Source organism: Galeopterus variegatus, unplaced genomic scaffold (assembly GCF_000696425.1).
Source record: "Galeopterus variegatus unplaced genomic scaffold, G_variegatus-3.0.2 Scaffold2449, whole genome shotgun sequence".
In the NCBI taxonomy this organism is placed as follows: Eukaryota; Metazoa; Chordata; class Mammalia; order Dermoptera; family Cynocephalidae; genus Galeopterus; species Galeopterus variegatus.
Genome location: NW_007728560.1, coordinates 371407 through 396560, shown reverse-complemented (window position 1 = coordinate 396560; position 25154 = coordinate 371407). Strand labels below are relative to the sequence as shown.

The 25154-nt window shown below is 43.6% G+C and overlaps 1 protein-coding gene across 1 annotated transcript in view; it reads right to left on the bottom strand.

Moving 5' to 3' along the window:
- LOC103597870 (dipeptidyl aminopeptidase-like protein 6) overlaps window positions 1-23612 on the bottom strand; it is a gene marked incomplete at its 3' end in the record, with an annotated part of 174021 nt that extends 150409 nt beyond the window's left edge. Inside the window, exon 1 of the mRNA XM_008581738.1 lies at window positions 23217-23612. Coding sequence (XP_008579960.1) covers window positions 23217-23273 — 57 coding nt within the window. The remainder of the gene's footprint in view (window positions 1-23216) is intronic.
- Between the last annotated feature and the right edge of the window lie 1542 nt (window positions 23613-25154).

The following is a 25154-nucleotide window of genomic DNA, read 5'->3' as shown; positions in this document are numbered from 1 at the left end:
TGCCCCACCAGCAATTGTGGTAACTTTGCAAGGACATCTGGGGTACCTTAGTTAAATACTGCCCAGTGTCAGACACCAAGAATGTCTTCACCATCTTGAAGGAAGGCCATCGCAGGAGCTAGAGAATGCAGGAGCTGCCTCCAGCAAATGTGATAAAAGCGTATAATTTCCAAGGCTGGAGGAGGAAAGAGCCACAAAACTGCCTCACTCACACCTTCAGGCTTTGAGTCATGACTCCCATTTCCAGAAGGAGAGACTGAAGTCCAGAAAGGTAGATTGATTTGTCCGAGGTCACACAGCACTTTATGGTAGAATAAGGGCGAAAGTGCAGCAGAACAACACAGGGCCACTTGTTACCCTAGCGGCTGCCAGCAGCCTCCCCACGACGGGGTGTGAATGTGTACATATCTCCCCCGGCTCTTCACCCAACTGTGAATTTGCACGTGTTTTTTCCATTGTTGAAAGTTCCTTCCTCTTTTTGTTCATCTGATGTATGGAGCAGTCTCAACTCATTCCTCGAGATTCAAATATCAGCTCCTTCTCAAAATTTCCCTGGGTCTCCTCCACCCCAAAGAAGAATCATGCTCGCTCTCTGTGCTCTCGCAGACCCTACTCGGTGATCCCTCCCTAGTGCAACAATTTTTTACCGTCCCCCACCCTTCCCCCACTCCAGGCTGCAAGCACCTTGTATCAGGGCTCATGAAGCATCTTTTTATTTTTTCCACCCAACACCAATGTCTACAACTGTCCTGTCCAATCGTACAGCTATTAGCCATAGAGGTAGCTATAACAATTTCAATTTTATTTTATTTTATTTTTTTCCTTTTTGTCTTTTTTCGTGTCCGGCAACGGATCGCAACCCTCAGTGTCGCGCCAGTACCGGACCGGGACCGGCAACGGGATCGCAACCCTCGGCGTTGCCCCCACACCTCGCTCAGCCAGTGAGTGGGAACCGGTCTGTATGTGGGATCCGAACCCTCGGCGGGAGCGCCACTGCACTCCCAAGCGGCGCACTGTAGCAGTGCACCACCGGGCCGGCCCAACAATTTCAATTTTAATTTATTAGAACTAATTTAAAAATTCCATTTCTCATTCACACTAGGCACATTTTAAGACCTCCATGGCAACATTTGGCTAGAGGCTACCACGGGCCGGCCCAACAATTTCAATTTTAATTTATTAGAACTAATTTAAAAATTCCATTTCTCAGTCACACTAGGCACATTTTAAGACCTCCATGGCAACATTTGGCTAGAGGCTACCGTATTGGTCAGCATAGGTACAGAACAACCCCATCATCACTGCAAATTCCATTGGACCATGCTAGTCTAGAAAATACTGTGTTTGGTGAGCAGAACACATCTGTTGAAATCAGGAATAAAACTAATGTGTACATCGAAGCTTTGATGGGGAAAATTTAAGTAAATTCATAAACTTAAGCAAAACACCAATGTCCTATCTGTCTATATTTTTCTAAGATACATAAGGTTAAAACCAGTGGTTTCATTTTTTATGAAAACTTGTTATAGGAAGAAAAAAATAATGGTTAGAAAAATGGGAGATCCTACTTAACAGAGCTATCCACAATTAGAAATAATTATTTTCAATGTTTCTAAACAACCCTGGCTGATGAGAATTAGGGAGAGGGTAATCACTGGGTGGATGCCGACCACAAAGTAACACACAGCATCCTTCCCGAGGTTCAGACCTGGCCTCGCCGGAACCTCACCTGTTAAAGTGACCACAGGATTCCCTTCTGCTCTCTAGGGAAACAGGGCGATGTCAAGGAGGCAGTAGGTGTGTTATAAACTAATTAGCATGTGAACATCATTAAATCAATTAAGTAAACCCTTCGTTTCTGTGGGTTTGATTTTTTTTTTCATTTCAGAATAATCTTAATGATTACTAAGTCTCCTTTCTGTTTTAATATTTTATGGTCTGTTGGTACAAGCCCAAAATCAATAGGATTCCCCAGACTTCCTCTACTATTTTAGACCATACCAGGCAGACTGGCAAAGAGTACTTTCAGAAGCACACCTATGCCAAATTATTCGATCCCCTATCCCTGTATCTCCCCTCATTCTATCTCACTTTACCTATACATCATCAATTAAATTCACCTTCAGAAAAACTCTTGAGTGGACGCCCCGCCAACTGAACAGGAACCCCCTCCCCCATGTCCTTCATTACTGTGAGTTCACTTCTCCTACTTTGGGACGTAACTTTATGACGACTCCAGATCTCAGCTCTTCATGAGCCTCTCATCATCTTGTGTGATGGGCTATTTTTCTAGGAGGTCATACCCATCAAAAGTAACACCTGCTCCTACCAACCACTTTAACCCTGATCACATATAGTACTCTGAGTGAGGGCAAAGGAACACGGAGATCTGAACAAGCAATTTTTCCCTCTTCTTTTAGTCTCTGGCAATTGGCGCTCTATGGCTCTGAGCCCATGACCTGGCTGAGCTCGCAGACCTGGTAAAGATTGCTCCAGCAAACATGAATAGCAGCTACCTCCAGAGGGTTCTAGGAAACACACTCCCAGAGCACTGCTGTTTCAAAAGCAATACCATGTCAGGAACTGCTCACAGTAACGTGTGTTTCCATTGAAGGCAGAACAGAAATGGAGTAGCCTGGGCAAAGGAGGTTTCTTTTGCAAATTATTGCAAGGCTTATAATATCTGTGTTTTTTCTTTGCTGTCCCAGCAAACCAAATGACATATCCAGTACAAATGGTGAAAGTTGAGAGACGAGCTCGTAACAGAGGAGAGAAATGCATACCACACATTTTATCACCATTATTTATTTTGCTTTATCCATTTTTCCCATCATGTGGAGTGGGTGTTTGTACAGGCAATGGAGTTTTTCAGTTCTGAATTCCAGTTTCACTTTTGAAAGAAAATTTTATAACAGCTTGAACAAAATTTTATTATTTTTCTTACTTTCCTTTTTCTTCTAAGAAACGGGATCAACACTACTACTCAAATAAAAATAGAAATCAATATAGATATCAAATTACAGTGTAGTAAAAAGGCCTCACATTAATCTGCACTCCTAATCTGTTGTTGTATTAAGATATTAATTCTTCATCAATACATATGTTGGCGAAAACTCAAGTCAGGACAATTGGCATAAACCAGGACTATCTTGAGCAATCTGACATTTATAGTTACCCTACCTATAAGTCACTTAACACTACTTTTTAATCCTATAATTCTAATGACTGTTGATTCTTATATTTTATCCTGCTACCCATCATCCCAAGGCTTTCCTCTTCTCAAAATTGACTAGAAGCTAATACACCCCCTACCCCCCGACCCTGAGGCACCCATCTTCATGCAGACACCAGCAATGAGCTAGGGTGACCAGACACCAAGCAAGACATTAGCAGTGAACCAAAGAGACCCAGAACACAGTGCTTCCTATCTCTCTAACAATACTGGGAACTTCTGGAAATGTAGGCTTTTCTGCATCCTTAGCTACGCCCGCCCTCCCAGGACTCACTGAATACTGTCTGCAGACCAAAGAGACCAATCCCCTCCTTTGTTTCATTGCTTCCTTGTGGGAAATCAGTAGAGTACTTTATTTGCCATATATCTTGGGAAGAGAGATGAATTAGTGCCGAACAGCTCACTCTCTAAAAAAATCATGATGGAAAAACAAAGTGGTATTATAATGCAACAACTTCATAAAATTTATGATGGTGATTACAGTAGCCTGCAAATACTTTAAAGTGCTTCTATACTTCCAGGCTCAAATTAACAATATAACAGAATGCCAGAATTATACATTCTTGATAAATATACAACACTGTGCAGACACGAGCCTTTCTGGATCCAGCTGAGATCTTCCCTGACAACAAGAGAAAGGAATTAATCCACTGGTGTCAGGTAGAGTTCTCTAACAATATAACAGAATGCCAGAATTATACATTCTTGATAAATATACAACACTGTGCAGACAGGAGCCTTTCTGGATCCAGCTGAGATCTTCCCTGACAACAAGAGAAAGGAATTAATCCACTGGTGTCAGGTAGAGTTCTTAAATATTTTATATCATGTTTCTGAGGCCCGAGGTTCGATCTTACCACAATCCATATCTGCATCCCTGTTTTGTCAAAGTATAGATTTTGAGCTCTGACTTTTATCCTCCAGGAATGACTTCAGAATATGAAAGACTAGTCTACATAAATTAGAAACCACCAAAGATATGGCCACATCATGTTTCTGGATAGGGACATGATCCATTGAAGGTGACCATGCACAGAACCCGAGGCTCTGATGCCACAGACCTCAGGCACAGGGTCACATGCACATTGATGAGCTGGTCATCATGACTCAATTCAGTTTGTTTTGCTCATTTTAGTCATTTTATTATAGGTCTTAGGAGAGCTAATTGATCACTTTGCCAAATCTCAAGGAAATGAGATAGTGAGGCTTTATTTTTCCTTGAGGCATGGAGGTAAGATAATCGGCCTCTGAGATGGCCTTCACCAATGACACACAGGCTGGATGCAGGCTCTGTGCATGAAAAATAACTTGAAATCCATTTTTTTCAATAAAAGTGTCAAGCTTAAGTTTCAATTAAAATGATGCATACTTGTTATTGGGTAGTCCTGGGCAATAAAACCTCCAAGCAGGTAAGATATTCAAGTAACAGAGAATCAAATTTACATCTGTTATTCAAATCCATTAAAAATGTGCCCTTGGTATAAGCATCGTGTACGTGCACATGACGGAAAATGTTAGCATCTTCCCTCAGATTATTTACTGAATACTGACAGTCTTGGTGCAGTTCTCAGTAGATCATGAAATAACCATCCAAATCTTCAGCTCCTAATGAGAATAAAGTAAACAGGACCAACTGATTAACTTTCTGAATCATTAGAATAAATACCTAATTAAGACATATTGCTCTCTTTCTTCGGGATTGGAATTTCCATCACAGAAGAGACTCTAGCTAAACTCCTGTCGATTTTAAAGTGATTCCTAGGGCAGTGTTTAAAGAGATCGACTGTAACCAAGGATAATGAGATCCTGGTTTGTCTCTGAAATAAAGGTATAAAGTAAGTCCCGGCAGCAACTGTAGGCACCAGAGGCTCAAGGCTATCAAGGTTAGCCATGAACATTCTGGAGAGGAAAATATATTTTGTTGTAAAGAGGTTCCCTGAAGCTACTATTCCCTATATGGGCCCTAAATCCCCCTAAGCAGAAGGGCTGGTGGTAGGATGGGTCATGCAATGGGACCAGGGCAAGCAGGCCTGTCGGGTCGCTGGGGCTGGTGTGCTCTCTCGCTCAGCCTCTGTTTTCTCCTGTGGAAAACGGAGATGACAGGTCCCACCCCAGGAGTTTGTGGGGACCCAATAAACTCCTGGCTGTGAAAGGGCTGAATGACCGTGAAGATGCACGCCATGTCAGTTAGTATCATGGTTTCTATGTCATGTTAAAATATAGGGCATTCATAAAAGACAAGCTGACCTGCTGGGGTAAAATAAAAAATGCCCTTCAGACATGGAAATACTCACAAAACTGATAGGAGTATGGAAGACTGGGGTAGCAATCAAATGTAGGTGGGACTGAGTAGGGCAGAAGGGGGAACCGGGTTTATGCTTGCGAGAACCCAGGAGGGAAGATCACGTGCTGTGACATCTGCAGAAGAGGAGCCAAGCTCTGATGCAGGCCGGTGAGAAGCAGCAAAGGGGCACGTGGCCATAGGGCCAGCTCTCAGCTCGTCTCACTGAGGAGCAAAGTACAAAGAGAACCATGAAAGACGAGAGTGCGCCAGCAAACACAGCTTTTATTAAATTATCTGAAACATCAACTACACAAAGTGTACTGGAATGGTGAGGCCGGGAACAGACGCATCTTCCCAAGCAGCTGGCCGGACGAGAGTGCGCCAGCAAACACAGCTTTTATTAAATTATCTGAAACATCAACTACACAAAGCGTACTGGAATGGTGAGGCCGGGAACAGACGCATCTTCCCAAGCAGCTGGCCGCATACATGGAAGGCGACTGTGAACAAGCAGCATGAAGCGAGAGGAGTTATAGTGAGCATAATTTAATTAATTGGTAGGATATCTCCAAATAAGAAAAAAAAGTACATATATATGCTCCAATTCTTCCATGGAATTCCACCCACTTTTCCTCCATTCAGGGCTCTGTCCTGTTGAAGAAATGGGACACCACTCAATTGTCCTCAGTCCTCACTCCTTTTGACTGTACATGGACAATATGAGTGGCGTAGGTGTGTATTCTGTGCATTTGTCATACCGGGGGTTGTGTCAGGTTTTTGCCTGTATTAGCTCACTGGAGCCTCTCCTTAGTCTTCACTCCTACCAAACCCACCAGACCCCTGGTACAATGATATCAAATTGGTTTATCTATTTCAAACTCCAACCAGCTCAGATCAAAACATTATGAACTCACAGGCATCAGCTAAAGTGGAGGCTCAAACTGACCATGAACACTCTACTGAAACCAGAGACAGCATGCACACCCTTCGCCAGCGGCCCGGGGTTGACAGAGAAAGAATAAAGGAGCTAAAATGCTAAAATGCTGAAATCTGTAAAAAGTGGTAAGCTCCAACTGCTCAGACAAGTGTGACATTACTCTGGGAGTTCTCCCCTCAGGAAAGATGATCCCATCCACTTACAGGACAGAAGGCAAATGGGTCAATAAAACTTCACGGCTGGGGGACCTCAAGCAGCAAGTGCTCTGGAGAAGTCATTGATGATAAAATAGACACATACCTCTTGTATGGAGCTTGACAAAATCATCTGTCACCAAGATCAGAGCTGGCCCCCAACGAGGGCCCACTGCCAAGCAGGGGCTGGGTCTCATGCACACATCCCCCCCAACCCTCACTTTAAATGCAGTTCTCGTTTCCTACAGCCTCCTGTGCAAAAGAGCTTCCTTCCTTTCTTTCCTAAATACAAAGTACAGAGTTTTAGCTTTAGGCCAACTGTGCCAATTTAAAGAACTACACATAAACTGCACAAGAGATTTCCACCTTAGAGCTATTGTGGAACAGTGAATCTTGGAAAGGAAACCATGTCCTTGCAATTTTGTTGGCAAGCTTACAGTAGCCTTCACGTTCAAACTACTTTATAAACTCGTTCAAGATGCACGTGGAAGGGCATTTCATTTGGATTTGAGTTTTCTTCCTTATTCCATTTGTCTTTTCCCAAACAGCAAAAATGGGTGCATTCTTCTCTGCAAGCAGGCCAGCTTCTGTAGTGAACTAGAGAACAGAAGGCCCGATCACAGCAGTGCCGTCTCGGTTTGTACTGTACTGCAGCTCATAATGAACTTTTATACACATCCCCTGATTGGATTTTTGCACATGGTTTTTGAAATTGGGTTGATAACTTCACAGTTGTGTGACATAAGGACAGGCATTTGAAGTAGGCATGTTTAGTGCATGTGGGCGTGTTTTATATTACAAACATCTTGAAGACATGGGCTATAATGTTTACTACCTATAAAACCCTTTTCAGTATGTAATACTTTTCATAGCAGATATCCAGCAAATACTATCTTCCAGAGAATACCTGGAATTAAAAGGTTTGCTAGAGTCTAGCAAATTTTCTGTTCTATCCGATGCTGCTATGGTTTCAGGAATCTACTCCATACCTCTCTTGTTATAGAAAACTGTTAAGTTCCCTGAAGGTGGAGGTCAGGCTCCCACTGCGTGGAATCTTCTATATTGTCTAACACAGCTGGAAAATGAATTATTAACGTGATTCTCATCATGGCACGGAATATCACCGGTCATAAAGTTTGAGACCAAATGAAAAGTATCTCCCTCCTGTCGTGGCCCTCCTGCCCACACAGTTGGCTTGCTAGAGTGAGGGTGGGTCAGAAACCCAGAGCTAGTCGGACGGTGCTCATTCTGACCAAACTAGAACTGGGGGAAGCTCTTCCGCTTTTCCACACTCAAACACATCTCCTTGTAGAAACACAAGTGCACACAGCATCGGAATGTGACAGGACACTCCAAGTCTGTCTCCTAATGGTTGGCTTTACGTTCAGAATGTGGGCTCACGGTACTCTGCCCCAAGGCCAGGTGGCTGGTCCAGAGGTGCACGCCTGACATTAGCCAGGCAGGGTGCTTCCATGGCCTTTTCAGGCTGGGATGCAGGCAGGTGGGGAGGGGGTCGCTCTCGTAAGGGACTAAGCTGGGGTGGGGGTGTGGAAACTGCCGGTAGCCAAAGAGCATCTCTGACAGGGAAGCAGCTGCCGTCCCCACACCTGGGTTTTCAGCCCTCTGCGATTCTGTGTCATCAACTGCAGTATATTTCCAATAAATCTCACTTTTGCTTAAAACAAACCAAACTCTAGGAGCCAATGTCTGCAGGAGAGAGAAGCTCCTCCTTAAGGCCATCTCCCATTTCTAGTCTTCAGCAGTCCCCAGCGAGCAGCGATCATGGAGTAGCCGAGGAAATAAAGCCCCACACGGGTTCCCACCCCTCTCCCCATGCATGCTGTGGCTGTGGCTGTGGCTGTGGCTGTGGCCTTGTCCCAGAGCTAGAATTTATCTTATGGAGGGGAGCAAGGGGTACGGGAAAGCAGGTTTTGTAAAACTACAACACATTTTATTTGGCAAAAGCTAACCTGGTGAAATTCTATCAATGCAGAGAACAGCGTCTAGCACACAACAGAAGCTTGCTCAATATTAATGTTCCTATTTTTCTACTGGATCTTCTGTGCCTAGAAGTCTGCTTTACACCAAGTAGAGGCTCAGTAAGTAGTTATATTGAGTGAATACTACCTTTTGCCTCAGAAGTTCTCAGCAAACATTTTATAAAGAACCAACACTACCTTTTTTGAAACTCTAGAAAATTACATTTGCCAATGTAAATTCAAAGAGAAACATACTTGGCTAATTTTCCTCTTCATAATATGGACCTTAGATACAGTTTTTACTGCCTGTAGATGAATATTTCATGTTACTATAGAATTGAAGATATTAGGGCATATAAGATAATTCATGTAAAAACCAAGTAAGTGTAGAGTTGCCATCAAAACTGCTTGAAACAAGCTACATATAGAGAGTGAGCATGTGAAATGTGGCAGATCTGGATTGAGATGGGCTGTAGGTGCAAAACACATGTGATTTCAAAGACTTAGCATCGGGGAGAAAGTGTCAAATATTTCATTAACATTTTTTAAATTGGGTTCCTGTGAGAATGATAAGATTTTGGACATACTGTATTAAATGAAATTAATTTCATCTGTTCCTTTTTAATCTTATAATGTGACTACTAAACATTTTAAAATTTCATATGTAGCTCATGTTGCATTTTTAGTATCACTCATGCTAAGCATTATACAAATATAAAGCAGTATTCTTACTCCATTTAATATATTTAAACTATGCAGAGAAAAATTAGGAGTTCTAACCTTGTCTTCAGAAACTAAAATTTTACCTGCGTTAAAGCAAAAGAATTGGAGGGCCCCCCCAAAAAATGTGATTGCTTTATTTCAATCTTTCCATCAAAACAATCATTGTGTTTTTACATGAAATAGATAATCATCATGTATAATTCTTACTTTAAAAAAATCAGTAAAAAATTCATGATGACAAATCCTCTGGAGAGACACGTGTAGGCAACCTTCCGGTGTTTATACTTCATTACTTTGCCCTGACACAGTCCCCTTCTCCTGCTGCTGGCCTTAGGGACCCGATGAAAGCCAGCATGCAGTATCAAACTGATATATGCCCACACCAGAGGGGGCGGAGCAGATCCAGCTGGCTGGAAGGAAACACGTGCCTGGTATGCACAGATCACCCACATCAATGACCCTACCAGACAACGTATCCCTCAAGTGGCCAGACACATCCAAGCACTTTCTTTTTTCTATAACATGTACACTCGTGTAGATGACAGGGGACCAAATGGTAAGGGATGGTTACTACACCCTACTTATTGAGCCCCAAAAGAAATAAAATAAGACATCCTGAATAACAAAGGACAGAAATCCACCTCTTCGTTCCCACCTTGCAGGTAAAATACATCCTCTCTCAGTGATTTCTGCTTATCCTGCCACAGGCCTGACCTGGGGAATCTTCAACTCACTCCACAAAAATCAGCAAAGGGATTTATCTTTCCAGAACTTTTATCAGTGTACAAGGCGTTTTCAAAGTATTTCAGCAAAGGAATGCCCAGTTTTTTGGTCTTGGTAGTGGAGGGCTGGCAGAGAGGTGGGGAGTCCAGGAGAGAGCGTGGTTGATAGGGTAGGGATGTAATTAATTTGTGGTTTAAGAATTTTTCTCCAAGATTGCTCCCATTGTCTTTAAACTGATTGCACCTCTTCACAGGATAATGTAAGAAAATAACTGGCATTCCCAAGCACATAAAGAGGGAGCAAGAGAGACAGTAAAGAGCCCTATGCCATTAAAATTCTCACTCATTTCTAAATACAACTATGTACTGCACAATCCCTGTAAATATTTTCAGTGCCAACAACTACATGACTTGAGGCCAGAAGTGAGGATTCCCCAAAGGTTGAGGCTTATAGAACATTTTACTTTTTAAAAATTTAAAATCTGATGTTTATCTGAATTCTCTGTATACTCCTAAAATACAAGACATTGGATCAGTCCATAAGCTGCTACATAATTAAATGGTATTTTGAGTTTCTTTCATGAAATGAAGATTTGAGTGGAAAATACACATAAGTTCAGTATTTCCTTTCCTTGATACTCATTTGTTGAGAACATATCCTGCAAGCCACTGTAAGGATCACAAACACACAAGCCCACTTCACGCAGTGATCTATATTTTCTTTAGTGTTTTTCTTGGATTCAATTACCGTCTGTTATTTTAAGTATAATTTCCTCATTCAAGCAAAGACAACCCAATTACATAAATCTGAAAACTTCAATAGAGATCTTACAGAATAAAAATAAACTAATACAAAATTCTAATCATGTATCCACTCATTACTGGGGCCATAATTCCTCAGAATCTAAATTTAGTCGTCTAAAACCTGGCCTCATTCTAAGACTTCAATAAATATAAAATATTCTTATGGAGTCTATTTTGCATGCAGTGTTATATGTAGTAGCTTCTCAACAACTTCAAGTTCACAACAGCATCACTGAGATAAGTTAAGCACTCATCTAAGCTGCAAATATGCTTTTGACAACTAAAACACCACAACTGAGCTTCAAGTACTTAACATAACTATTCAGCCACATGCCTATGTGAACTTAATAGTGTCAAAAACCGTAGACTAATTGCTTCAACTGCAGCTTATTACATGCCCAATTTCAAGCACAGCAGCAGTTAAGGAAAAGTAAACCACTTCGTCCAGAGCAGCACACACACTTTTTGTGTACATTTAGAAACTACTCTCCTGCAGCCACACTGGTAGAGCCATGGAGACTGTCAAACGTTGACCCAAGTCATATCAAGTCATCACGTCTCTGCATCTTAACCTGTTGTGATACCATAATTTCCACACTGCTAACATGCACAGCTGTTATTAGTCAAGTGTTTGCTCAATGTGCAAACTGAGGTTACCCATGAAAAGATGTGGGTCATTCACTGGAGGAAGTTTAAAGAGGAGGACACCATTCATCCATTCACTGACTCATTGAGCACACACATTAGTGGGGCTGGCTTTGTATTTGGTGTTAGAGATATAGTATTTTGTCCAACACCACCTAGCTGGTAAGTGCCAGGGCTGGAATTTAAACTCAGGCCTGTCTGAATCCAAAGCTGGTTTCACCTATACCATAATTCCGTATTGCCTTGGCCCTGCAAGCCATAGTCTCGCCAATTCATTCATGTCTATCTGAGACAGCATTTTACCCCATCGCTCACACCCGTGATCCCTCTCGAACCTACGCTGCCTCATTTAAAAGTTCAACGAGGTTCCCCAGCAGAGGGCAGCTGGGGCCGACCTTCCAGATCCTCTCATTCCTTCAATCTCGATCTTCTTTCATTTTCCTTCACAGCAGCTGTCCCACCTGGGAATTCGAGGATCCACCCAAATGTTCAAGCTTTTCTATGCCTTGGAGAAGGCTGTGCACCTGCATCTCATTGTCTCATTTCAGCAAAGGCCTTCAGCGGACGAGGAAGACCAGGTGCTTCTGCTTCAGCCACAACAAAAGAGGATTGTGGCGATGGATAACGCCCCTTCGACAGTTCTTTCATCTTCAGTTAATTGACTTCCTTATCTACACAGTTGGTAAGGGAGGGAACACTCATCTACTTTACAGATATGACTCACAGCAGGACCGGCAAGATGGAAGGTGACACGCGGCTGGTGGCCAGGGCGAAGGACTGACGCTTCTGTGATGAAGCAGCGGTCTCAGGCACAAGGTGTGGGGGACATGCTGGGAGGAGAGCAGCAAGGACACCTCAAGCATCAGGGAAAACAAGCAAGCTGGTGATTCAGAGGGGGATTCGATTTTCCTCTAGGGCTCTGAAAATTTGACTCATTTGTCCAATGATTCATTTGTAGAATAAAGAATGAAACCACAGACCTTCACGTTTGTGGATCATTCTTTAGAGAAGGTTACAGTTCTGGAGAGGAGGATACAATTCATTCATTCATTGATTTGTTTAGCACAGGGATGTGTGGGTCCAGCACAATGCTTGGAGACACACTAAGTAACACGACATGATTTGTGCCCTTCAGAGGCTCATAGCATATGTCAAGGACAGGTAAAATAGGCACCATGTTAGAGTCTTGGGATATTCAATAGATGGGGCTCTCCATCAAACTTCCTCCTACTGGAGGAAGAGCACAGTGGAGTGTCCCCTGCTGATTCCACCAATCTTCTCCTGGGACAATTGTGGGCAAGCCAGCCATGACTTGAAGGGCATGTCATGAGGCTCAGCTAAAGCTGCTGACTATGGACATGAACCCACAGATCCCTAGTTTTGCTTTTTAGAGCAACACAAAAAATAGAAAAGATCAAAATCCTATATCTTCTTCTAATAATATGCAACCACCCCTCAATATTGATTAAAGACATCATCACGACATTAGTTCCTCCTATCTTAATTATATGATCACATTCCTTTAGCCTTTCATCACCCAACATGGCTCATGGATCCATTATCTACCACTTTTGTGGTCTTCTACCCATTTCTGCCTGACCACTCTCCCCCTGCCCCATTCCAGCCCCTCCTGTGTCGTGCCCCCTCCTGCACCCAGCGCAGCACCCAGATGTATTAGCTGTGTGATCAATATCTGCATAAGGCTTGAGCACTGAGTACGTTTCTACTGCTGAGTCTTGAGACTGTGCTAGCTTACTGGAGACCACGTGAAGACAACAGACACACTCAGCCTGGAAGGGGATGTGAACTTCACAAACTCAAGAAGCCAGGGGAGTTTTTCTGGTGAGTAGGTCCATGACTTTCATCAGATTCCCAAAAAGGATCTGTAATCTAAGACTTAATGATCAACATAGCTTTCCTTCAGCTTAAGCTTGTGAACAAATAAAATTTCCAGATGTTTCAACATCTGAACCCCTGCTGGGCCACATCCCCAGTTTGTACAGTGACATCCTGGGACTCCTCTCCCTGATTCTCCCATCTTCCCACACCTGTTGTACAACTACCACCTTTGAGGTTATTCAGGCGCGAGACTGAAAATTACCAACTGCATACTTCCAAAGCACGCATAGTTAATTGTTGCTTACTGTTAGGGATTGGGGAGATAAGCGACTGTTACACCCTCATTTTGTCCTTGTTACAAAAGCAACCCATTTAGTAACTAATTATGTAAATATGAAAAGTTATTATGAAAAACCTAATGTCCCCAGGGTTGGTGCAATAGACAGAGGAAGTGGCCGTGTCTGTCCATGAGGTGCGAGGACAGTGGCAGCAGCCCTCAACTTACCTGGAGCACACACCTTTTCTCAACTGACCTCCAGACAGGGGCTCTTAAATCCGTCTGCACTGCCTAACTGCTTTACTTCCTTTGCAGCTTCCAGTTAATATCAGTTTTTGTGTTAATCTTCTCAGCATTTTATTTTTACCAAATCTCACTCAGGATTGCTTGATTTAGAGCAAAAATTTAAAAAAAGGGGGGGGGGGGGGTATTGTGTATTCTGAGTCTGCAATTTGCCAGCTATGTGTTTTTAGTAATTTACTCAATGTCTCTGAGCTTTGTTTTCTCCTGTGTAAAATCTAGATTGCTGAGTTAGACGTGTAGTCTGTGAGCTGCACTCCAATCTGCTCTGAGGCTCTGCTGACATGTCTCAGGGCCAGCAGGGAAGTCCTTTCATGGTGTTCGTGGGCCAATTTGGCTTATTGCCTTTTGGAGAAAAGGTTTCTGTTACTAAAACAAAAGTCCCAACATCACTGGGAAAGATGGTTTATGAGATACTTTAAAAGTCAAATATTCTATAATTTTATAGAACAACACATCTTAGAACGAACACACAAACCCTCACGGAATGCTGAAAATAAGGTCCATTCAAACATCACTGTCATGTCAACACACAGTATAAGTGCTCGTTAAACAGTAGTTTAAAATCTCCATACCAAGAACAGCATTTTGTACATAATCAGTGTTTTTTTTTTCCCCCCACAACAACAGTGTGATGGGCATTATCCCCACTTTACAGACATGGAATCAGACCAGATTCGCCCGAGCTCCCTCGGCTAGCAGGTGGAAGAGCTGGGATCAGAAGTTGGAGGCTTCTGTGCCAGAGCACACCTGTTGTCGCACTTTCTCCAAACGGGGGCAAAGGTTAAGGCCTTCCCATCCCTGATCCTTATAACAAGCAGATTAAATTAATCAAATGCATTTAGGGAGCTTTTGAGACATTAAGTCTTCATGATTTTAAATGACAAAAGAGTTTTTACCTACCAAAGTTATCTTATTGGTTAAGCTCATTCTTTAACTGTGTGCCATATGACTTGGGGTTGGAGGCATGGTACATTTATTCTGGTTATTGATATCAAAGCCAGAAATTCTAATTGTCTTGAGGCTTCCTAAATATTTCTCTCTCCTGCTATTTCAAGAAATACTACAGATATACATTTATATATTACACGTATCATAACGTCTTAAAATTCCTTGTTGCTTCTAGGTAAAACTGAAATTATTTGTGAAGTCACAAACCCTTTTAGCTCTCTGCAAACCAGAAGCTTCCAGTGTCCTTGTTTCATCCATCAGGACATGCCTAGATTAAATAATCACATTCAACAAAATAAAGTCTTTATGTCCTCGTGACTCTTACAGTTTTATGTTTCCCAAATCCCTGTTCTCCTGAGCAGTAATCTATATCAGGTCAGGTTCAGATTTCTCCCCGCTTTTCCAGAATTTTACTAACCCTTTGCTGCTTTCCATTGTATACTTTATATGCCATTTTGGCTTCGAAATACTTTTACAGAATTTTTCCAGTTTCTTTTTCCGTTTTCCCAAATCATCTCCATGTCCCCCCAAACCACTCAGTGCCCCTTCAGTAGGGGCAACATAGCTGGAGATTTTCCTTCTCTCTGCCAACCTGGATTTGTCCCCAATCTATCTCTCCTTTTCTCCTACTTTGGCTCCCTTTGACTATGTTACTTATTTATCAAAATTAAAATCTTCCTGTGATTCAACATCTGTCTAATAAGTGGATGGGGTATTAGGCAGGCTATTAAAATTAAAAAATATGTTTACTTCCCTCTCCCACTCAGGGACCTGATTTGAGATACACAGTGTCATAATTTCAAAATTCCCAGACAGGATTCTATAACAACTTCAAATATTGTAACAAGAAGAGAAAATAATCACCTCTTCAACATAAAGTAGAATTCTTCCATTCATTTAAAAACATACATTATTATCACTCAAGGGCACCTCTGTTGCATGCTAATTTCTAAAAGAGAAAAATGATAGGGATCTATTTTGTATGTTCTGGTTGTGATGTTACATCTTGCTGTGAGTAACCTATTCAAAGGGTTGAATCTATCCTTTCACAAGAATGAGTTTCCATTATCTTCAAGAAGAACCATATGAGCATGTCAGAAGACAGACTTTGACCTTTTAAAGTGTTGTGAAAGAGCTCCTCCGCCACCATCACCACCACGGTTTTCCCATTTTAATCAGCAGGTCTGTGCTGGGGCTTTTTGGTCTGTCTCCCACCTCCACACACACAGTGCACACACAGGCATCTTTTTAGAAGCCTGTGTTCCAAATTAACAGCTTAGCAGCTTGAGATGGTGCTCAGAGTCTCCTGCAGTTTCAGACTGGGAAAAGCAGTTTTTCTTGAGTTCTGGCAGGGGAAGTTAAATCTCTTAAAAAATTGATGAGATGCTAGTAAGGGAATAATATATAAATTGTCGGTGAAAATTCTATGAGCAAGACTTTATACCATCAGTAATGTGCTTTGTAAAGCCATGGGAGGAGGACTGCACTCAGGATCCTATGGTATCCTGGCCACCTCTTCTAAAAATAGATACACACTGCTATCAAAGTGGACCCACAGCACAGACTCGGTGTCTGTACTTATGGCAATTTTTCCTAAGAAGGGATTGCTGCAAATTTCAACTCCATTACCATACAATTCCCCTGGATTTGGAAGCAGAAAGAAGCAGTAGAAACTGTTATCTGGCACCTGCCTGACACAAGACCAGCTCTAATAGAAACGCAGAATGAACAGGTACTTACAGGATCACATTCCCTATCAGTGATTTCAGGGGTGCCGACATTGTCTTCACTGTGACCTCGACTTAATTTTTCATTAATAATTGTGACTAAATACTTTATTTTTTCTTCCATCGGCTCTACCATAACTTTTCACCTGAAATTTCTACCATTAATAATCCCACTGATTTTCATCACCAATGGCTACTGCTAACATTACAAACGCTCTCAGCAGAATAGCGTATAACGCTGGCTGTATAACAATTGTATTTGTTTCAGTCATTTGGCAAGTCCGAGGTAGAATGGCACATGTGGCAGTTCTAATAGAGAGAGTCAAGTGTGAGCAACAAGGGTACATGGCAGGTACAAGTGGAGAGGAAAAGCCTACATGAACACAGCAGTAGAGTGTTAAGAAGTCAACACCACAAGGGGACAAAAGGAGGACTGAGAATAAACTTCTGGATTTGACCACTTCACGTGGGATGTCTGTGTTGAACCCTTTCCGCTCCCCTTTTGAGTTATTTCCCCAGTCCAAGAAACACAGGCTATCAAAGTCAGAAGGACCTGAGGATGACAGCCACATGTGGAGTGACAACAAACAGGACAGAGGATTCCACCCCGATGGACGTGGCTACCTACTCCCAAGCTTTAAGGCCACAAGGTAACCAAACATAAAACTTGAAATAAAACCATTTCAGCTCATTTTGTCTATCCAAATAATATCTGAAACAAGAATACACAACTTCCGCCTGTCTGATCTTTTTAAGACAAAGACATCACCCAACCATTGATATTTAAAAGCATATAGAGAATCACTCTCCCCTCAAATTGTATTCATTCCCTCAATTTTTAGAACTCTACATCAACAGATTCACTCTGCCCTCTTTCTCAATGAGAGAGGGTGAACAATGTCTACTGTAAAACCCAGTCAGTTAGTGCCAAACACGGGCACGCCTCATTTCCATAAAAGATAATAATGCTACAATTTCTGATGAGGCGGAAACAGGGTGACTGTTCATTACTATAAGTAATTAGCATCTTAACATTTACCACATGCACACTGGAGCTAAAGATATTCTGGAGAAGGTTAATGAAAAGCATACTCCAACTCTCAAAGTCCCCCAGGTTTTCTTCATGCAGCATTTGAAGGTCTTGGCTAAGCCTTCCCTGGTAACGACAGTATTGAAAATGAGGGACAGGATTAAGTTCAATGGAACATCAGTATAATAAAACAAAATGCATTTAAGGCACAGAGAGCATGCTTCAGACAGAAAAGTAGCTGCTTTCCATCATTTTCAGTTTGAGCTGCACCAACAGCCAATCTGGGTATCTTCTGTCTGCCCCCTGCCCCCAGACTGTCTGGGCTTTCATTGTCTGTATGAAGTGGCACTTGCTGATAGGCTTTAACAGACGGTGTGATCCACGTCATGGATCCCAGGAGACTGGGAACTCCCTGCAGGTCCCCAGAATACACAGCACTACAGCTTCAAGCCAGTTGCTGGCCTCCTCACCATGCTGCTCTCTCTGCTGATGAGACAAACCCCTTCATCTGAGGACAGTGTTACACCAGCTACGCCCTTTCCCCACCTCATCCCTCACCTCCAGGACCCAACCCTGGAGACCCTGGACAGGCCTCTCTTTCTAGGATATCCTCCCTCTGTGCTCTCTCCAGGATACCCTCTCTCTAGGAGACCCTCTCTCTAGGACACCCTCTCTCTATGCTCTCCCTGGGATGCCCTCTCTGTGCTCTCTCTAGAACACCGTCTCTCTATGGTCTCCCTGGGATTCCCTCTCTGTGCTTTCTCTAGGATACCCTCTCTCTACACTCTCTCTAGGAGACCCTCTCTCTAGTATCGTCTCTCTCTGTGCTCTCTCTCTAGGATACCCTCTCTCTACGCTCTCCCTAGGATACCCTCTCTCTAGGACACCCTCTCTCTATGCTCTCCCTGGGATGCCCTCTCTGTGCTCTCTCTAGGACACCCTCTCTCTATGCTCTCCCTGGGATGCCCTCTCTGTGCTCTCTCTAGGACACCCTCTCTCTATGGTCTCCCTGGGATTCCCTCTCTATGCTCTCTCTAGGATACCTCTCTCTATGCTCTCCCTAGGATGCCCTCTCTCTAGAAGACCCTCTCTCTAGTATCTTCTCTCTCTGTGCTCTCTCTAGGAGACTCTCTCTAGGATACCTTTTCTCTGTGCTCTCTCTAGGATACCCGCGACTTCTGAGTTCTCCCCTCAAATCCTTCACAGAAGCCCATTTGTGCAGCCAAAATATGCCTTTCTTTCTCGCTGCTCTGGAGGCTCATGAGTCCTAGGTGGATTTCCTCACAGTCCTAAGAACCTGGTGTTCCTATTTATCACTCAGTTCCTTGAAGTTTTCTTTTTAATCAAAGAGTTTTAGATGACGTAGACCGTGCACAGAATGGAATTTACATGAATATGGTTACCGCATCCAATGTTACTTTTTTAAGTCATGGAAGGACCACCTCTCCTATCAGGACTCATCAATAAGTCATGCTCGCACTTCCTCACACTGAATTTTGTTCTTCTGGATTTCCTTCCACCACTTTTTTTTCTCTAATACCACATGTACCTTAAATGCAGACTCCTCAGCTTGCCTTCTCCCTTCATATGGTTACTTTAGCAAGTTAACTGTCACATGATCATAGCTGGATCCTCTCTTTCAGTATCTCATTTTACTACTGCAAGAAGCAACAAGATAGAATGCAAAGGGCACTTGTCGGGAACATCAGAAGTCCTGTTCCCAGGTCATTACCTTTGTGCTCTTTGGGGGGTCACCTAACCTCTCTCAGAATTCTAAGCTACATGCATGTTAAAGTCCACTCTATCAAATGTGTTGTTTATAACATTCTATTCATTTCAAAAAGTTCTTCTGCAATTGCATTATTATTACAAATACTCAGACAAATAATTGAACCTATCAGTCAACACTAGGTCCTGGGGCCCACAATTTCAGACACATTGGGGGCTGTCTACTGGGACTTGCACAGCATACATAAAACTGTGAAGCAGCAAAAAATAATGGTCACATATACAAGGTAGGATCAGAACAGCTGGATTTTAGGTCAAAGGAAGTAAAGTATGTGACTGAAGATAACATATAGTGAAAGATCCAAGTTAGCCAACAGAATTTAGGACATTTCCACATGAGAAGAGGCTTTTCTTGAAATCTTTTATGAAAAGGGATATTCTCACAGATTAGTGAGACTCCTGAGCGCAAGAAGGTGGACAAGGACACGGTGCATTTGTGGGGTCTCCTCCAACTATGATTTTGTGACATGTGATTTTGTGTGCATGCGTTCATGTGTGTGTATAAGTGTGTGTACACACACATACAGAGTATGCCACTGGAAACTTACCGCTGCTCAATATTTGAGCAAAAATGTATCATGGCACATTGGAAGCATGAAGAATTATTTTCTGTCTTCTCTTACTCATAGCATGACTAATCAGTGCTTTTCAATTTAAGTCTTTTGAAATGGAGAATGGATGTATTAAAATAAATTTGAACTTTTACCTATTTTAAGGGGAAAAAACCCTTAATTTGGTTCTCTAAGAAAGGGCTTAGTTTGCTTATTAAATTTAGTGTAATAATAAAAATTTAGTGTAATAATACACTAAATTTAAACCAAACTAGCCTCATCTTTTTCTACTTCCCTTACTAGGCTTAACTCTGAGCATGAGGTAAAAGAGGGTCTAGCCAGTGCTGATTCCATTTGTACTGAGGAGTCTCGGTCTCATCTGATTGGGTTCAGAAGCAAAAGATGAATTCAATTCATTCAGATTAAAAGATGCATTGTTTCTAAACACCTCTGGGCTGACAATGCTACATTTAAAAATAAATTTTAACATCTCCAAAGAGAAAGAGAAATGGTCTTCTAGAAGTCAACTGTCCCTTTTTAGGGACATTTTTTAGCAAATCAGAAAAAATAGCAATCTCTAATTAATAGGTGAAATCATTTGGTTTTATATCTTTTCCTAAATTTTTTTTCAGTAATTTGTGGTTATCCTTTTCCACCCACCACCTACATACCTGGCTCCCAACTCCGAGGTAGATAAAGGGACTGCAGCATCCCTCCGTTAGCTTGCTAAGAAGTGAGGGATAGTCTATGGCAGTAACCAAATAATTTCTAAAGAGTGTTGGAGATAAGCGTCAGACTACATTAAATCCAAACCCTCAGATTAATGCCTCACAATCTAAGGGTGTGAGGACCCACTGAGAAGGGGCTTCCCATAAGAAAAAGTGCCTGGTGATTTGGAGAAGTCACTGGGTCAGTGCGGTGCAATGACTCCAACATAAAAACCAGACCAAACCAATAATCCTCTCTCTCTCTAAAAAATTATTTTTTTTTTTAAAAAGGAAACATACTTCTCTTTCCTGATCTCCCTACAAATTTTTACCAGTCTGGGCATGGGGCTATCCCCAAAGTTTCATTAGCAGCAAGAAAATAAAAAATGAAATAATTGGAGAACTCATCAAGAGCTCTGCAGTCTAAGCACACAGAATAGTTTTAATGCCTTTTAAAAATGTAGATATAATAGAGGAATAAGAAATAGTCTTCAGGAATTTTTATTTTAGTGTTTTATTTACCTCTCTGTGTTTTGAGCAGTTTAGCATTTTAGGATTTTATCCATGGTCCCCTAAAGGTATAATATATATTTCTAGAGGTGAGATCTCCATCCTCCATCACATTTTGCTTCTCTTATCCTAGTCCGGCTGATGACCCTCCTGTCTTCGTTGTACTTCACAGGGTGGGCTCTGTGAATTTGTCACAGTCAAGAAGCTGCCATCTGAGGATGGAGGAACAGGGACTTCCCAACTGTCTGTGCTGAGGACAGCTGCTTCTGGAGGCCCCACCTGCTCTCTGCAGCCACAGCTGCCTCTGGTCTTCAGTTTTACACCGATTCAAGCCTTCCACAATGGAAGCAGGGTCAAGGATGGGGATGTCCAATGATCAAAAGGGATAAAATCAAACCAAGAGCTCATACGTCCTCCAAAACCCACACCCTCATTAACCATTTCCGCCCTCCCGGCAGGCTGATGCATCAGGCAAAATAAGGGCAAGTTGTACAGGAACCAGGGAATTTCTTTCACACAATACAGATCGGGCTTTCAGCTCCCAGTCCTCGGGTTCAGACCTAGGAATAGCAATTTTCTCTTTTCATACTTAATACCTGTGTCCCACGGTCGGAAATGTTACCTGAGTCTAGTTCAAGACTGTAGGCCCAGCACACATTTATTTCATACCTAGTGAGGGAGCAGAACTGTAATAAAAGGAAACCCAGTTAGTTATAGGATGTTAATCTAGGGTGAAAATATTTCTTTATTGAGCAAATATTCTGTAGAAATTTTTTAAAGGAAGAGGGCATGGTGTGTCTATCCTGCACCTGTCAAGCTTTACTGCGCATTAACACTTACATAGTCTCACATTTGTAGATTTCCACATTTGCAAAATCTTAATACTAATACTAATAAGATGGTCCTTTTTTTTTAATTAAAAAATGGGCTTTGGGAAAATGACCGAAAAGTGGAATTCACACTAAATACAGATCCAAAGTTGTTCTCATGCCTGTCTGAGTGTTTGATGATGGGATTCTGTCACACATGTCCCCACAGAGGTTCTTTGCTTTTCTGCAAAGAAGGCTCCACTCTTTGCTCCAATCCTAGCAAATGAGATCTAAGGACAACCCTAAAATAAGTAGGAGAAACCAGCTTGTACTGTTGATTTACCAAGCTTGAACAAACTGCTTTGCAAATCTATTGGTGTCTCCCAGGATCTATTTTAATGATCTGCCTGAGGTGAACCGAGCAGTGATTTAAAGACGAGAACCCTCCAGATCTCCTAAGAAGGGAATTACGATATCGCAGTGAGGGGCGAAGCCGGGCTTGCTGATTCACCTTTACTCCCCCAGCACTCCCAGCCTCTGCAGCTGGAGGGCTCTTCAAGGTGGGGTGAGCAGCTGCCCTCGGCCATGTGGGACACCCAGGCCGACCTTCGCCATCCTCGCCTTGGCTTTAAACCTGCTGCTGCTCAGCTGAGCCCTACCTGGTCCTCACTGCACCCGCCTCAGCTTCCCCAGCAGGGAGTTTGCACTGTGTGCCCAGGATCAGCAACGTCTACCCACTCACGCCTCCAAAAAAGACGAGGCAAAAGGAGGAAGACGGACGCGAGGTATCCAGGAAAAGTCCTTTAGACATAACCCATCTTCTTTTGACTTATCTTAGAACCAAAGCAAAGTCCCGGAGGAGGGTCAGAATGAGCTGAGTTTTGCCCCCCCCCCCCCAAATTACGAAATAGTTGAGAACCTTCACAACTAACACACGTGAAATCAGGCAGCTCTGAAGGAGAGGCCTTTGTCTAGGGGTGCTTCACATCAAGTTTGCCTTGCCAGGTGCTCCTTGTGGCTATGCATTATTGATAAAGCCAAGGCATCCTTTAAAATAGAACTGCAGGCAGAGGAGGCAGGCAGACCCCAGCACCCCCTCCCAGCCTGGTGGCTCAGAGGGCTACAGTCAATTCGAGAAATACACAGTCCCTCTCTCTCTGTCTCTCTCTCACACACACACACACAAGGACGCCGACAGCAGCGTTACCTGCTCGTGCTGCTGCACGGATTTCCCTGAAGCGCTCGCCTCCTTAGCAGTAGTCATGGTCTGTCCAGGGGCTCCCCACCACGGGGGCAGGTGGGATCTGACGGTGAGTTTGGCGCCACCACAGTGCAAAGGACGCCCGAGTGCAAAGCGCCAGGTAAGGGAGAGCGCGGTTCTAGCCCAGACTTCCCAGATCGCGAGGCTATTTGGAGAGGGTGGGGGAGGGAGGCTGGGCAGACCAGCCTAGTTTGCTCTTCACACGCCAAGAGCAGGGCAGGATCAGAAGAGGCAAGATGCTGCAGCTTAGTGGGGCTTCTCCAATTAGCAACAGCCTCTGCAATCGCCACAGAAACAACGATAACTGCTTAGCAACCGGCAACTGGCGGCCGGGCGCAGGAAGGGGACCCGGCGCTGCACGCTGCGCCCGCCGCCTCCCGACAGGGGGCAGGGGCTGGGGACAGGGGGCAGGTGCTGGAGCTGAGGCTGGGGGTAGGGGCAGCGGGCAGGGGGCTGGGGCTGGAAGCAGGGCCGAGCTGGCCGCGGGAGCCGCGTCGCTGCCCTGCCGACGTGCCCCGGGGCCTGAACCCACAGCTCCACAACTCGACCTGCGAGGGGCACAGTGGCCAAGCGAGGGATGCCCTTCGCTTTTCCTGCTGCAAAGTGCCTGGTACATTTGAGAAGGAGGGCGGTCTGTGGGCACCACTGGACGGCACATTTGCTGTTTGCCCAGTGGGTTTTCGGAAAGGCTGATTGTTGAAATCATGGCCTTCATTTTTCTTAAAATTCAGAAAACTTATATTTCATCTTGAGTCAAAGAATCTATATTTCTCTTTGAAAATCAACCAGGACTTCAAGGGTGTCTGCCCCTTAGAAGCAAGCAAGGAAAAAAAAAAAAAATCTCTAGTCTGTGCAATGACTTTATAGGAACATAAGGGCTCCCTGCTGCGTCCTGAGCTCAAGGAGAAAGCGGGATAGAAGGTGACGGTCCTGCCCTCCCTGCCTGAGGCCAGAGCTCTGGGACTTGTCCTGACCACGGGCACTGCCTCTGCCCTGCTTCCTACCTAGCAGAGTGCACGCCGTCCGTGGGTAGAGGAGAGGGAAACGTGCTGAGCTCTAAAGAAAGCGGGTCCACCAAGAGTTGCAGCAGCAAATACCTTGCGACCCTCCAGAAACTCGGACAGAATTCAGCGCCCAGAGGCATTCTCCTGCCCCTCTGTGTCCCCTGAGTGGGTGTGACCTGCCCTCTGTTCATACTTCTCCAACTCCTGGTCTTGAACTTCTATTTGCACCCAGATGGCTCCTGGTGACAGGCGTTCACTGACTGGGGAGAGCTGAGCCATGTGTACACGGACCTGCTCTCAGTGATGAAGTGGGCCGCTTGGCTCTATGGAGCCCAGTGCAGTGCCTTACAGAGAAGAGGCAACCTGGGTGTGTTTGCATTTGAAAGGTATCCAAGAGAAGACTTCTAGTTCAGCTCCATGCCAGCATCCAACCCCCAGTCATTTCATAAAAGCAGACAAACTAACAAAATCCAAGACAAGCATGTCCTTTGGAGCTGACAGATAAATTCAAATAATGGCAGAGTTGGCTGATCACTTCTACCAGCCTGAACCTAATTCTCATCTATGCATTTGGCACAGATTCCAAGAGGTCAGGATGGACAGCTGGTGGCTTGCACGGTTTGGCCAAAAATATAGAAAAGAAAACCCTGTGTGAAGTCCTTGCCGCGCAGTAAGGGTTTGTGTTTTGCTCTGTTTGCATTGGTTTAGATTTCCAGGCAGGACTGTACATTTCAGGCGTGGAGAGAGCAGTGGTGTACACTCCTGTCTTGTTCGTTTACTGGGATGTATGAACCTGTTATTATCGGTGTTGGCAGAAGGGAGGGTGCCGAGCCCAGAGAGGGTTGGCAAACATCAGCACGTCCTCCTATCCTATGGTTAC